General features: G+C 52.1%; 1 protein-coding gene across 1 annotated transcript in view; it reads left to right on the top strand.

Annotated features, from left to right (window-relative positions):
* LOC134341727 (zyxin-like) overlaps positions 1–15,189 on the top strand; it is a 61,147-nt gene that overhangs the window by 8,119 nt on the left and 37,839 nt on the right. The window contains exon 2 of the mRNA XM_063039626.1: positions 13,287–13,580. Within this exon, the coding sequence (XP_062895696.1) occupies positions 13,337–13,580 (244 nt within the window). The 5' untranslated portion in view covers positions 13,287–13,336. The remainder of the gene's footprint in view (positions 1–13,286; positions 13,581–15,189) is intronic.

The raw sequence follows: 15,189 nt of genomic DNA, 5'->3' as shown, positions 1-15,189 counted from the left end.
ACACTGGGCGTGTTTACAGGGATAGAGAGGATATTACGCACTGGATGTGTTTACAGGGATAGAGAGGGTGTTACACACTGGGCGTGTTTACAGGGATAGAGAGGATATTACGCACTGGATGTGTTTACAGGGATAGAGAGGATATTACGCACTGGATGTGTTTACAGGGATAGCGAGGGTGTTTACAGGGACAGAGAGGGTGTTACACACTGGATGTGTTTACAGGGATAGAGAGGGTGTTACACACTGGGATGTGTTTACAGGAATAGAGAGGGTGTTACACACTGGATGTGTTTACAGGGATAGAGAGGGTGTTACACACTGGATGTGTTTACAGGGATAGAGAGGGTGTTACACACTGGATGTGTTTACAGGGATAGAGAGGGTGTTACACACTGGGTGTGTTTACAGGGATAGAGAGGGTGTTACACACTGGATGTGTTTACAGGGATACAGAGGGTGTTACACACTGGGTGTGTTTACAGGGATAGAGAGGGTGTTACACACTGGATGTGTTTACAGGGATAGAGAGGGTGTTACACACTGGGTGTGTTTACAGGGATAGAGAGGGTGTTACACACTGGGTGTGTTTACAGGGATAGAGAGGGTGTTACACACTGGGTGTGTTTACAGCGATAGAGAGGGTGTTACACACTGGGTGTGTTTACAGGGATAGAGAGGGTGTTACACACTGGATGTGTTTACAGCGATAGAGAGGTTGTTACACACTGGGTGTGTTTACAGGGATAGAGAGGGTGTTACACACTGGATGTGTTTACAGCGATAGAGAGGGTGTTACACACTGGGGGTGTTTACAGGGACAGAGAGTGTGTTACACACTGGATGTGTTTACAGGGACAGAGAGGGTGTTACACACTGGGGGTGTTTACAGGGACAGAGAGGGTGTTACACTGGGGGTGTTTACAGGGACAGAGAGGGTGTTACACACTGGATGTGTTTACAGGGATAGAGAGGATGTTACACACTGGATGTGTTTACAGGGATGGAGAGGGTGTTACACACTGGACGTGTTTACAGGGATGGAGAGGGTGTTACACACTGGACGTGTTTACAGGGATGGAGAGGGTGTTACACACTGGATGTGTTTACAGGGATGGAGAGGGTGTTACACACTGGATGTGTTTACAGGGACAGAGGGTGTGTTACACACTGGATGTGTTTACAGGGATAGAGGGGGTGTTACACACGGGATGTGTTTACAGGGATAGAGAGGGTGTTACACACTGGATGTGTTTACAGGGATAGAGAGGGTGTTACACACTGGATGTGTTTACAGGGATAGAGAGGGTGTCACACACTGGATGTGTTTACAGGGAGAGAGAGGGTGTTACACACTGGATGTGTTTACAGGGACAGAGAGGGTGTCACACACTGGATGTGTTTACAGGGACAGAGAGGGTGTTACACACTGGATGTGTTTACAGGGATAGAGAGGGTGTTACACACTGGATGTGTTTACAGGGACAGAGAGGGTGTTACACACTGGGTGTGTTTACAGGGACAGAGAGGGTGTTACACACTGGATGTGTTTACAGGGACAGAGAGGGTGTTACACACTGGGTGTGTTTACAGGGACAGAGAGGGTGTTACACACTTGGATGTGTTTACAGGGACAGAGAGGGTGTTACACATTGGATGTGTTTACAGGGATAGAGAGGGTGTTACAGACTTGGATGTGTTTACAGGGACAGAGAGGATGTTACACACTGGGATGTGTTTACAGGGACAGAGAGGGTGTTACACACTGGATGTGTTTACAGGGATAGAGAGGGTGTTACACACTGGATGTGTTTACAGGGACAGAGAGGGTGTTACACACTGGATGTGTTTACAGGGATAGAGAGGGTGTTACACACTGGGATGTGTTTACAGGGATAGAGAGGGTGTTACACGCTGGGTGTGTTTACAGGGATAGAGAGGGTGTTACACACTGGATGTGTTTACAGGGATAGAGAGGGTGTTACACACTGGGCGTGTTTACAGGGATAGAGAGGATATTACGCACTGGATGTGTTTACAGGGATAGAGAGGGTGTTACACACTGGGCGTGTTTACAGGGATAGAGAGGATATTACGCACTGGATGTGTTTACAGGGATAGAGAGGATATTACGCACTGGATGTGTTTACAGGGATAGCGAGGGTGTTTACAGGGACAGAGAGGGTGTTACACACTGGATGTGTTTACAGGGATAGAGAGGGTGTTACACACTGGGATGTGTTTACAGGAATAGAGAGGGTGTTACACACTGGATGTGTTTACAGGGATAGAGAGGGTGTTACACACTGGATGTGTTTACAGGGATAGAGAGGGTGTTACACACTGGATGTGTTTACAGGGATAGAGAGGGTGTTACACACTGGGTGTGTTTACAGGGATAGAGAGGGTGTTACACACTGGATGTGTTTACAGGGATACAGAGGGTGTTACACACTGGGTGTGTTTACAGGGATAGAGAGGGTGTTACACACTGGATGTGTTTACAGGGATAGAGAGGGTGTTACACACTGGATGTGTTTACAGGGATAGAGAGGGTGTTACACACTGGATGTGTTTACAGGGATAGAGAGGGTGTTACACACTGGATGTGTTTACAGGGATAGAGAGGGTGTTACACACTGGATGTGTTTACAGGGATAGCTGGGTGTGTTTACAGGGATAGAGAGGGTGTTACACACTGGATGTGTTTACAGGGATACAGAGGGTGTTACACACTGGGTGTGTTTACAGGGATAGAGAGGGTGTTACACACTGGATGTGTTTACAGGGATAGAGAGGGTGTTACACACTGGATGTGTTTACAGGGATAGAGAGGGTGTTACACACTGGATGTGTTTACAGGGATAGAGAGGGTGTTACACACTGGATGTGTTTACAGGGATAGAGAGGGTGTTACACACTGGATGTGTTTACAGGGATAGAGAGGGTGTTACACACTGGGTGTGTTTACAGGGATAGAGAGGGTGTTACACACTGGGTGTGTTTACAGGGATAGAGAGGGTGTTACACACTGGGTGTGTTTACAGGGATAGAGAGGGTGTTACACACTGGGTGTGTTTACAGGGATAGAGAGGGTGTTACACACTGGGTGTGTTTACAGGGATAGAGAGGGTGTTACACACTGGATGTGTTTACAGCGATAGAGAGGTTGTTACACACTGGGTGTGTTTACAGGGATAGAGAGGGTGTTACACACTGGATGTGAGTACAGCGATAGAGAGGGTGTTACACACTGGGTGTGTTTACAGGGACAGAGAGTGTGTTACACACTGGATGTGTTTACAGGGACAGAGAGGGTGTTACACACTGGGGGTGTTTACAGGGACAGAGAGGGTGTTACACTGGGGGTGTTTACAGGGACAGAGAGGGTGTATACGCACTGGATGTGTTTACAGGGATAGAGAGGATGTTACACACTGGATGTGTTTACAGGGATAGAGAGGGTGTTACACACTGCATGTGTTTACAGGGATGGAGAGGGTGTTACACACTGGACGTGTTTACAGGGATGGAGAGGGTGTTACACACTGGACGTGTTTACAGGGATGGAGAGGGTGTTACACACTGGATGTGTTTACAGGGACAGAGGGGGTGTTACACACTGGATGTGTTTACAGGGACAGAGGGGGTGTTACACACGGGATGTGTTTACAGGGATAGAGGGGGTGTTACACACTGGACGTGTTTACAGGGATAGAGAGGGTGTTACACACTGGATGTGTTTACAGGGATAGAGAGGGTGTTACACACTGGATGTGTTTACAGGGATAGAGAGGGTGTTACACACTGGATGTGTTTACAGGGATAGAGAGGGTGTTACACACTGGATGTGTTTACAGGGATAGAGAGCGTGTCACACACTGGATGTGTTTACAGGGATAGAGAGGGTGTTACACACTGGGTGTGTTTACAGGGATAGAGAGGGTGTTACACACTGGGTGTGTTTACAGGGATAGAGAGGGTGTTACACACTGGATGTGTTTACAGCGATAGAGAGGTTGTTACACACTGGGTGTGTTTACAGGGATAGAGAGGGTGTTACACACTGGATGTGTTTACAGCGATAGAGAGGGTGTTACACACTGGGTGTGTTTACAGGGACAGAGAGTGTGTTACACACTGGGGGTGTTTACAGGGACAGAGAGGGTGTTACACTGGGGGTGTTTACAGGGACAGAGAGGGTGTTACACACTGGATGTGTTTACAGGGATAGAGAGGATGTTACACACTGGATGTGTTTACAGGGATGGAGAGGGTGTTACACACTGGACGTGTTTACAGGGATGGAGAGGGTGTTACACACTGGACGTGTTTACAGGGATGGAGAGGGTATTACACACTGGATGTGTTTACAGGGATGGAGAGGGTGTTACACACTGGATGTGTTTACAGGGACAGAGGGGGTGTTACACACTGGATGTGTTTACAGGGATAGAGGGGGTGTTACACATGGGATGTGTTTACAGGGATAGAGAGGGTGTTACACACTGGATGTGTTTACAGGGATAGAGAGGGTGTTACACACTGGATGTGTTTACAGGGATAGAGAGGGTGTTACACACTGGATGTGTTTACAGGGATAGAGAGGGTGTTACACACTGGATGTGTTTACAGGGATAGAGAGGGTGTTACACACTGGATGTGTTTACAGGGATAGAGAGCGTGTCACACACTGGATGTGTTTACAGGGATAGAGAGGGTGTTACACACTGGGATGTGTTTACAGGGATAGAGAGGGTGTTGCACACTGGATGTGTTTACAGGGATAGAGAGGGTGTTACACACTGGATGTGTTTACAGGGATAGAGAGGGTGTTACACACTGGATGTGTTTACAGGGACAGAGAGGGTGTCACACACTGGATGTGTTTACAGGAGTAGAGAGGGTGTTACACACTGGATGTGTTTACAGGGATAGAGAGGGTGTTACACACTGGATGTGTTTACAGGGACAGAGAGGGTGTTACACACTGGATGTGTTTACAGGGATAGAGAGGGTGTTACACACTGGATGTGTTTACAGGGATAGAGAGGGTGTTACACACTGGGTGTGTTTACAGGGACAGAGAGGGTGTTGCACACTGGATGTGTTTACAGGGACAGAGAGGGTGTTACACACTGGATGTGTTTACAGGGATAGAGAGGGTGTTACACACTTGGATGTGTTTACAGGGACAGAGAGGATGTTACACACTGGGATGTGTTTACAGGGACAGAGAGGGTGTTACACACTGGATGTGTTTACAGGGATAGAGAGGGTGTTACACACTGGATGTGTTTACAGGGACAGAGAGGGTGTTACACACTGGATGTGTTTACAGGGATAGAGAGGGTGTTACACACTGGGATGTGTTTACAGGGATAGAGAGGGTGTTATACGCTGGGTGTGTTTACAGGGATAGAGAGGGTGTTACACTCTGGATGTGTTTACAGGGATAGAGAGGGTGTTACACACTGGATGTGTTTACAGGGATAGAGAGGGTGTTACACACTGGATGTGTTTACAGGGATAGAGAGGGTGTTACACACTGGGCGTGTTTACAGGGATAGAGAGGATATTACGCACTGGATGTGTTTACAGGGATAGAGAGGGTGTTACACACTGGATGTGTTTACAGGGATAGAGAGGATATTACGCACTGGATGTGTTTACAGGGATAGAGAGGATATTACGCACTGGATGTGTTTACAGGGATAGAGAGGATATTACGCACTGGATGTGTTTACAGGGATAGCGAGGGTGTTTACAGGGATAGCGAGGGTGTTACACACTGGATGTGTTTACAGGGATAGAGAGGATATTACGCACTGGATGTGTTTACAGGGATAGAGAGGGTGTTACACACTGGATGTGTTTACAGGGATAGAGAGGGTATTACGCACTGGATGTGTTTACAGGGATAGAGAGGATGTTACACACTGGATGTGTTTACAGGGATAGCGAGGGTGTTACACACTGGATGTGTTTACAGGGATAGAGAGGATATTACGCCCTGGATGTGTTTACAGGGATAGCGAGGGTGTTTACAGGGATAGCGAGGGTGTTACACACCGGATGTGTTTACAGGGATAGAGAGGGTGTTACACACTGGATGTGTTTACAGGGATAGAGAGGGTGTTACACACTGGATGTGTTTACAGGGATAGAGAGGGTATTACGCACTGGATGTGTTTACAGGGATAGAGAGGATGTTACACACCAGATGTGTTTACAGGGATAGAGAGGGTGTTACACACCGGATGTGTTTACAGGGATAGAGAGGGTATTACGCACTGGATGTGTTTACAGGGATAGAGAGGATGTTACACACTGGATGTGTTTACAGGGATAGCGAGGGTGTTACAGACTGGATGTGTTTACAGGGATAGAGAGGGTGTTACACACCGGATGTGTTTACAGGGATACAGAGGGTGTTACACACCGGATGTGTTTACAGGGATAAAGAGGGTGTTACACACTGGATGTGTTTACAGGGATAGAGAGGATGTTACACACCGTATGTGTTTACAGGGATAGAGAGGGTGTTACACACCGGATGTGTTTACAGGGATAGAGAGGGTGTTACACACTGGATGTGTTTACAGGGATAGAGAGCGTGTCACAGACTGGGTGTTTTTACAGGGACAGAGAGGGTGTTACACACTGGGTGTGTTTACAGGGATAGAGAGGGTGTTACACACTGGATGTGTTTACAGGGACAGAGAGGGTGTTACACACTGGGTGTGTTTACAGGGATAGAGAGGGTGTTACACACTGGATGTGTTTACAGGGATAGAGAGGATGTTACACACTGGATGTGTTTACAGGGATAGAGAGTGTGTTACACACTGGATGTGTTTACAGGGACAGAGAGGGTATTACACACTGGATGTGTTTACAGGGACATAGAGGGTGTTACACACTGGGTGTGTTTACAGGGATAGAGAGGGTGTTACACACTGGGATGTGTTTACAGGAATAGAGAGGGTGTTACACACTGGATGTGTTTACAGGGATAGAGAGGGTGTTACACTCTGGATGTGTTTACAGGGATAGAGAGGGTGTTACACACTGGATGTGTTTACAGGGATAGAGAGCGTGTCACAGACTGGGTGTTTTTACAGGGATAGAGAGGGTGTTACACACAGGGTGTGTTTACAGGGATAGAGAGGGTGTTACACACTGGGTGTGTTTACAGGGATAGAGAGGGTGTTACACACTGGATGTGTTTACAGGGATAGAGAGGATGTTACACACTGGATGTGTTTACAGGGATAGAGAGGGTGTTACACACTGGATGTGTTTACAGGGATAGAAAGGGTGTTACACACTGGATGTGTTTACAGGGATAGAGAGGGTATTACACACTGGATGTGTTTACAGGGATAGAGAGGGTGTTACACACTGGATGTGTTTACAGGGATAGAGAGGGTGTTACACACTGGATGTGTTTACAGGTATAGAGAGGGTGTTACACTCTGGATGTGTTTACAGGGACAGAGAGGGTGTTACACACTGGGTGTGTTTACAGGGATAGAGAGGGTGTTACACACTGGATGTGTTTACAGGGATAGAGAGGGTGTTACACACTGGGATGTGTTTACAGGGATAGAGAGTGTGTTACACACTGGATGTGTTTACAGGGACAGAGGGGGTATTACACACTGGATGTGTTTACAGGGACAGAGAGGGTGTTACACACTGGGGGAGTTTACAGGGACAGAGAGGGTGTTACACACTGGATGTGTTTACAGGGATAGAGAGGGTGTCACACACTGGATGTGTTTACAGGGATAGAGAGGGTATTATACACTGGATGTGTTTACAGGGACAGAGAGGGTGTTACACACTGGGGGAGTTTACAGGGACAGAGAGGGTGTTACACACTGGGATGTGTTTACAGGAATAGAGAGGGTGTTACACACTGGATGTGTTTACCGGGATAGAGAGGGTGTTACACACTGGGATGTGTTTACAGGGATAGAGAGTGTGTTACACACTGGGATGTGTTTACAGGGACAGAGAGGGTGTTACACACTGGGGGAGTTTACAGGGACAGAGAGGGTGTTAAACATTCGCCAGGCTGCCTCGGGAGTTTCTTATTCCGTTCCGGTCACCCTGTTACAGGATGGGACTGGGCTGGATTTGGAGAGGGCGCAGGGCAAGTCCACCAGGCCTCTGCCTGGATTAGCGGGCACTGGCAGTAACGAAAGGCCGGCCAGACCTGGGTTGTTTCTCTCCTGAGCGGTGGGAGTCTGAGGTCGAGGTTTGTAAGATCATGTCAGGCGCGGATAGAGGAGTCAGCCGGTCGACAGGGTGGAGGTTTCTAGCGCTGGATGACGAGTATTTAGAGTGCGAGGGTGGGGCGGGGTAGCTTCAAATCAGGGCATTGAGGAATACATCAGAACAGAGGGATCTAGGAATAATGGTGCATAGTTCCCTGAAGGTGGAATCTCATGTGGATAGGGTGGTGAAGAAAGGTTTTGGTATGCTGGCCTTTATTAATCAGAGCATTGAGTGTAGGAGTTGGGATGTAATGTTGAAATTGTACAAGGCATTGGTGAGGCCAAATTTGGAGTATTGTGTACAGTTCTGGTCACCGAATTATAGGAGAGATGTCAACAAAATAGAGAGAGTACAGAGAAGATTTACTGGAATGTTACCTGGGTTTCATCACCTAAGTTACAGAGAAAGGTTGAACAAGTTGGGTCTTCATTCCTTGGAGCGTAGAAGGTTGAGGGGGGACTTGATAGAGGTGTTTAAAATTATGAGGGGGATAGATAGAGTTGACGTGGATAGGCTTTTTCCATTGAGAGTGGGGGAGATTCAAACAAGAGGACATGAGTTGAGAGTTAAGGGGCAAAAGTTTAGGGGTAACACGAGGGGGAACTTCTTTACTCAGAGAGTGGTGGCTGTGTGGAACGAGAAGTGGTTGGGGCAGGTTCGATGTTGTCATTTAAAGTTAAATTGGATAGATATATGGACAGGGAAGGAATGGAGGGTTATGGGCTGAGTGCAAGTCGGCGGGACTGGGTGAGAGTTAGAGTTGGGCACGGACTAGAAGGGCCGAGATGGCCTGTTTCCGTGCTGTAATAGTGACATGGTTTTCTGTGAAGGGCAAGTTTCGTGAGGCTGGAATGTGGAACCGGGGAGGCGGTGGAGAGGGGGACGTTACAGGCGTTTAAGAGACGCGGGTGTGCAAGGAATGGACGGGGGGGGCGTGGTTGAGCACTGTGTCGGCGGAAGAGATGAGTAGATAGTTACTGGCGTAATTACTGGTTGAACGAGCCTGAGAGTGGGGAAGTCAGGTTGCAGTTTTATGGAACCCTGCTCAGGCCACGCCTGGGGTTCGGCCCCTGTCATGGGATCGGGTGAGGTGTGCGGTCTCTGGCGGGGTGGGCAGGGTGCGAGAGAGGCCCACCTGTCCTCAAGTCTTGTAGAACAGAGGGACCCAGGGGTACAGGGGACACGGTTCCCCGAAAGTGGAGTCACGGGTAGACGGGGACCCCGGGGAGCGTTGTGGAACAGAGGGACCCAGGGGTACGGGGACGCGGTTCCCCGAAAGTGGGGCCACGGGTAGACGGGGACCCCGGGGAGCGTTGTGGAACAGAGGGGGGGAGGTTGTGGAACAGAGGGACCCAGGGGTACAGGGACACGGTTCCCTGAAAGTGGGGCCACGGGTAGACGGGGACCCCGGGGAGCGTTGTGGAACAGAGGGACCCAGGGGTACGGGGACATGGTTCCCCGAAAGTGGGGTCACGGGTAGACGGGGACCCTGGAGAGTGTTGTGGAACAGAGGGACCCAGGGGTACGGGGACACGGTTCCCTGAAAGTGGGGTCAGGGGTAGACGGGGACCCCGGGGAGCGTTGTGGAACAGAGGGACCCAGGGGTACGGAGACACGGTTCCCCGAAAGTGGAGTCACGGGTAGACGGGGACCCCGGGGAGTGTTGTGGAACAGAGGGACCCAGGGGTACAGGGACACAGTTCCCTGAAAGTGGGGTCACAGCTAGACAGGACGGTGAAGAAGGCGTTCGACACGCTGGCCTTCATCAGTCAGGACACTAAGTACAGGAGTCAGGGGGGTCACGTCCCAGTTGTACGAGACGTCGGTGAGGCTGCGCTGGGAGTACGGTGTTCGGTTTTGGTCGCCCCCGCTGTGGGAAAGATGCCGCTGAGCTGGAAAGAGTGCGGAGGGAGATTTACTGGGTCGTCGCCGGAACTCGAGGGACTGAGTTATGGAGAGAGGTCGGGCAGGTTGGAACTTTATTCCTTGGAGCGCAGGGGTGACCTTACAGAGGTGTGTAAAACCACGGGGGGCACAGATAGAGTGAATGTTCACAGTCTTTTCCCCAGGGTCGGGGAATCGAGAACCAGAGGGCACAGGTTTGATGTGAGAGGGGGAGAGAGATTGAAGGGCAACTTTTTCATCCAGGGTGCTGCCTGGATTAGAGAGGGTGCAGAGGAGATTCACCGGGACGCTGCCTGGATCAGAGAGGGTGCAGAGGAGATTCACCAGGATGCTGCCTGGATTAGAGAGGGTGCAGAGGAGATTGACCAGGATGCTGCCTGGATTAGAGAGGGTGCAGAGGAGATTGACCAGGATGCTGCCTGGATTAGAGAGGGTGCAGAGGAGATTCACCAGGATGCTGCCTGGATTAGAGAGGGTGCAGAGGAGATTGACCAGGATGCTGCCTGGATTAGAGAGGGTGCAGAGGAGATTCACCAGGATGCTGCCTGGATTAGAGAGGGTGCAGAGGAGATTCACCAGGATGCTGCCTGGATTAGAGAGGGTGCAGAGGAGATTGACCAGGATGCTGCCTGGATTAGAGAGGGTGCAGAGGAGATTCACCAGGATGCTGCCTGGATTAGAGAGGGTGCAGAGGAGATTCACCAGGATGCTGCCTGGATTAGAGAGGGTGCAGAGGAGATTGACCAGGATGCTGCCTGGATTAGAGAGGGTGCAGAGGAGATTCACCAGGACGCTGTCTGGATTAGAGAGGGTGCAGAGGAGATTCACCAGGATGCTGCCTGGATTAGAGAGGGTGCAGAGGAGATTCACCGGGACGCTGCCTGGATCAGAGAAGGTGCAGAGGAGATTCACCGGGATGCTGCCTGGATTAGAGAGGGTGCAGAGGAGATTCACCACGATGCTGCCTGGATTAGAGAGGGTGCAGAGGAGATTCGCCAGGGTGCTGCCTGGATTGGAGAGTGTGTCGAATGAGGAGACTTTGCGTGAACTTGGGCTTTTCCCTTTGGAGCAAGGGAGGATGAGAAATGACGATTTTGGTGTAGGAACAAGCAGTCCACATGACTGTGTGACGGGACGGTGCAGAGGGAGTATCACTCCGGATCTGCCACGTTGGTCGTTGACATTATTTCTTGGAATCCGCATTGGGCGAGCACTTCACACCCTGAGGTGTGAATGATGTTTCCGCCTGCCTGCGGTTTGTGACTCTCGGTTTGATGTGTTCTCTGCTAATCAGCTGACAGCCTCCCCTTCCTCCAGTCACGTCTCGTCCAGCGTCCTCTGCCCTATCTCCTCCACAATACATCCCCTTCAAAACGGCTCGAAGCAGCACTCTCTGATCTCTCTGACCACAACTCAAGCCCCATCCGGCCTCAAAGCGTTCAAATTGGCAGCAGCCCCACCCAATCCCTTTTCATCAGCCTCCGCACCGTCCCATCACACACTCCCGGGGTCAGACACAGAGTGAATCTCCCTCCGTACCGTCCCATCACACACTCCCGGGGTCGGAAACAGAGTGAATCTCCCTCCACACCGTCCCATTACACACTCCCGGGGTCAGACACGGGGTGAGTCTCCCTCCAGTCCATCCCATCACACACACCCGGGGTCAGACACAGAGTGAATCTCCCTCCGCACCGTCCCATCACACACTCCCGGGGTCAGACGCAGAGTGAATCTCCCTCTGCACCGTCCCATCACACACTCCCGGGGTCAGACACAGAGTGAATCTCCCTCCACACCGTCCCATCACACTCTCCCGGGGTCAGACACAGAGTGAATCTCCCTCCGTACCGTCCCATCACACACTCCCGGGGTCGGAAACAGAGTGAATCTCCCTCCACACCGTCCCATTACACACTCCCGGGGTCAGACACGGGGTGAGTCTCCCTCCAGTCCATCCCATCACACACACCCGGGGTCAGACACAGAGTGAATCTCCCTCCGCACCGTCCCATCACACACTCCCGGGGTCAGACGCAGAGTGAATCTCCCTCTGCACCGTCCCATCACACACTCCCGGGGTCAGACACAGAGTGAATCTCCCTCCACACCGTCCCATCACACACTCCCGGGGTCAGACACAGAGTGAATCTCCCTCCGCACCGTCCCATCACACACTCCCGGGGTCAGACACTGAGTGAATCTCCCTCCGCACCGTCCCATGACACACTCCCGGGGTCAGACGCAGAGTGAATCTCCCTCTGCACCGTCCCATCACACACTCCCGGGGTCAGACGCAGAGTGAATCTCCCTCTGCACCGTCCCATCACACACTCCCGGGGTCAGACGCAGAGTGAATCTCCCTCCACACCGTCCCATCACACTCTCCCGGGGTCAGACACAGAGCGAATCTCCCTCCACACCGTCCCATCACACACTCCCGGGGTGAGACACAGAGTGAATCTCCCTCCGCACCGTCCCATCGCACACTCCCGGGGTCAGACACAGAGTGAATCTCCCTCACCGTCCCATCACACACTCCCGGGGTTAGACACAGAGTGAATCTCCCTCACCGTCCCATCACACACTCCCGGGGTTAGACACGGAGTGAATCTCCCTCCACACCGTCCCATCACACTCTCCCGGGGTCAGACGCAGAGAGGACTTCCTGCTGTCTGTTTACAGGGTGCGGTCGGTGTGATACTGAGGTCTGGGGAGGAGAAGACCGTCCGACCATCTGGGACCCTCTTTGGTTTTGACTTCCCAGCACAGGAGCAGAATTTAGCCATTCGGCCCATCGAGTCTGGTCCCACCCACGGCTGATTCATTCACCCTGCCAGCCGGCCCCCTTTCGTGCCCTGACGAATGAAGAATTTATCGACCTCTGCCTGAAATAGACAGAATGACTTGGCCTCAGAAACTGCCTGTGGCAGGATATCTTTTGATTACTCATTTCCGTAAGGTCTGGTTGAATCGGCGCCTCCCTGGGTCAGGGAGGGAGGGGGTGAGTCTGCCCCAGGTCGGGGGGATGTGTGTGTGTGTGTGTGAGGGGTGGTGACAGACCGGGATCTCACACTCCCTCCTTCCCACCTCAGGGTCCGGAACCGGGATCGAGGACTGCGGAAGCCCGGGAGGGGGGCGTGAAATGTCGGCCCCCGGCGAGGGGGGCCAGCCCCGGGCGGCCACCGGGGTGAAGTTCAGCCTGGCGGCCCCCAGCTCCTTCACCCCCCAGCGCAAGTATGGCCCCGTGGTGGCCCCCAAGCCCAAGGTCAACCCGTACCGGGTCGCCGGGGCCCAGCCCGAGGGCCCCGTTGCCGTGGAGACCCGGGTCCCCGGCGCCAACACGGGGCAGCCGCGGACGGCCAAGGTGGACGTCAGCTTGTCCGTGGGTGAGTATTAACGTACGCGCACCCACCTCTGTGCGTCCCCCCTCCCTCTGCGCACCCCTGTACCCCTCTCTCTCTCATCCTACCCCCCACCCTCCAGCCCTGTCGCTCTATAACTGTCTGAAGGGGCATTTAGTGGCGTTTACACGGGGTGAGGGGTTTAGAAGGGGCATTTCGGAGTGGTGTTTACAGGGGTTGAGGGGTTTAGAAGGGGCATTTCGGAGTGGGTGTTTACAGGGGGTGAGGGGTTTAGAAGGGGCATTTCGGAGTGGTGTTTACAGGGGGTGAGGGGTTTAGAAGGGGCATTTCGGAGTGGGCGTTTACACGGGGGTGAGGGGGTTTAGAAGGGGCATTTCGGAGTGGGTGTTTACAGGGGGTGAGGGGTTTAGGAGGGGCATTTTGGAGTGGTGTTTACAGGGGGTGAGGGGTTTAGAAGGGGCATTTCGGAGTGCTGTTTACAGGGGGTGAGGGTTTAGAAGAGGCATTTCGCAGTGGTGTTTACACGGGGTTGAGGGGTTTAGAAGGGGCATTTTGGAGTGGCGTTTACAGGGGGTGAGGGGTTTAGAAGGGGCATTTCGGAGTGGTGTTTACAGGGGGTGAGGGGTTTACAAGGGGCATTTCGGAGTGGGTGTTTACAGGGGGTGAGGGGTTTAGAAGGGGCATTTCGGAGTGGTGTTTACACGGGCTGAGGGGTTTAGAAGGGGCATTTCGGAGTGGGTGTTTACAAGGGTTGAGGGAGTTTAGAAGGGGCATTTCGGAGTGGTGTTTACACGGGGTGAGGGGTTTACAAGGGGCATTTCGGAGTGGGTGTTTACACGGGGTGAGGGGTTTAGAAGGGGCATTTCGGAGTGGTGTTTACAGGGGGTGAGGGGGTTTAGAAGGGGCATTTCGGAGTGGCGTTTACACGGGGTGAGGGGTTTAGAAGGGGCATTTCGGAGTGGTGTTTACACAGGGTGAGGGGTTTAGAAGGGGCATTTCGGAGTGGGCGTTTACACGGGGTGAGGGGTTTAGAAGGGGCATTTCGGAGTGGTGTTTACACGGGGTGAGGGGTTTAGGAGGGGCATTTCGGAGTGGGTGTTTACAGGGGGTGAGGGGTTTACAAGGGGCATTTCGGAGTGGCGTTTATACGGGGTGAGGGGGTTTAGAAGGGGCATTTCGGAGTGGTGTTTACACGGGCTGAGGGGTTTAGAAGGGGCATTTCGGAGTGGTGTTTACAGGGGTTGAGGGGTTTAGAAGGGGCATTTCGGAGTGGGTGTTTACAGGGGGTGAGGGAGTTTAGAAGGGGCATTTCGGAGTGGTGTTTACAGGGGGTGAGGGAGTTTAGAAGGGGCATTTCGGAGTGGTGTTTACACGGGGTGAGGGGTTTAGAAGGGGCATTTCGGAGTGGTGTTTACACGGGGTGAGGGGTTTAGAAGGGGCATTTCGGAGTGGGCGTTTACAGGGGGTGAGGGGTTTAGAAGGGGCATTTTGGAGTGGTGTTTACAGGGGGTGAGGGGTTTAGAAGGGACATTTCGGAGTGGTGTTTACAGGGGGTGAGGGGTTTAGAAGGGGCATTTCGGAGTGGGCGTTTACACGGGGTGAGGGGGTTTAGAAGGGGCATTTCGGAGTGGCG

This window comes from Mobula hypostoma, unplaced genomic scaffold (assembly GCF_963921235.1).
Source record: "Mobula hypostoma unplaced genomic scaffold, sMobHyp1.1 scaffold_97, whole genome shotgun sequence".
Lineage (NCBI taxonomy): Eukaryota > Metazoa > Chordata > Chondrichthyes > Myliobatiformes > Myliobatidae > Mobula > Mobula hypostoma.
This window is presented reverse-complemented; position numbering and strand designations above follow the sequence as displayed.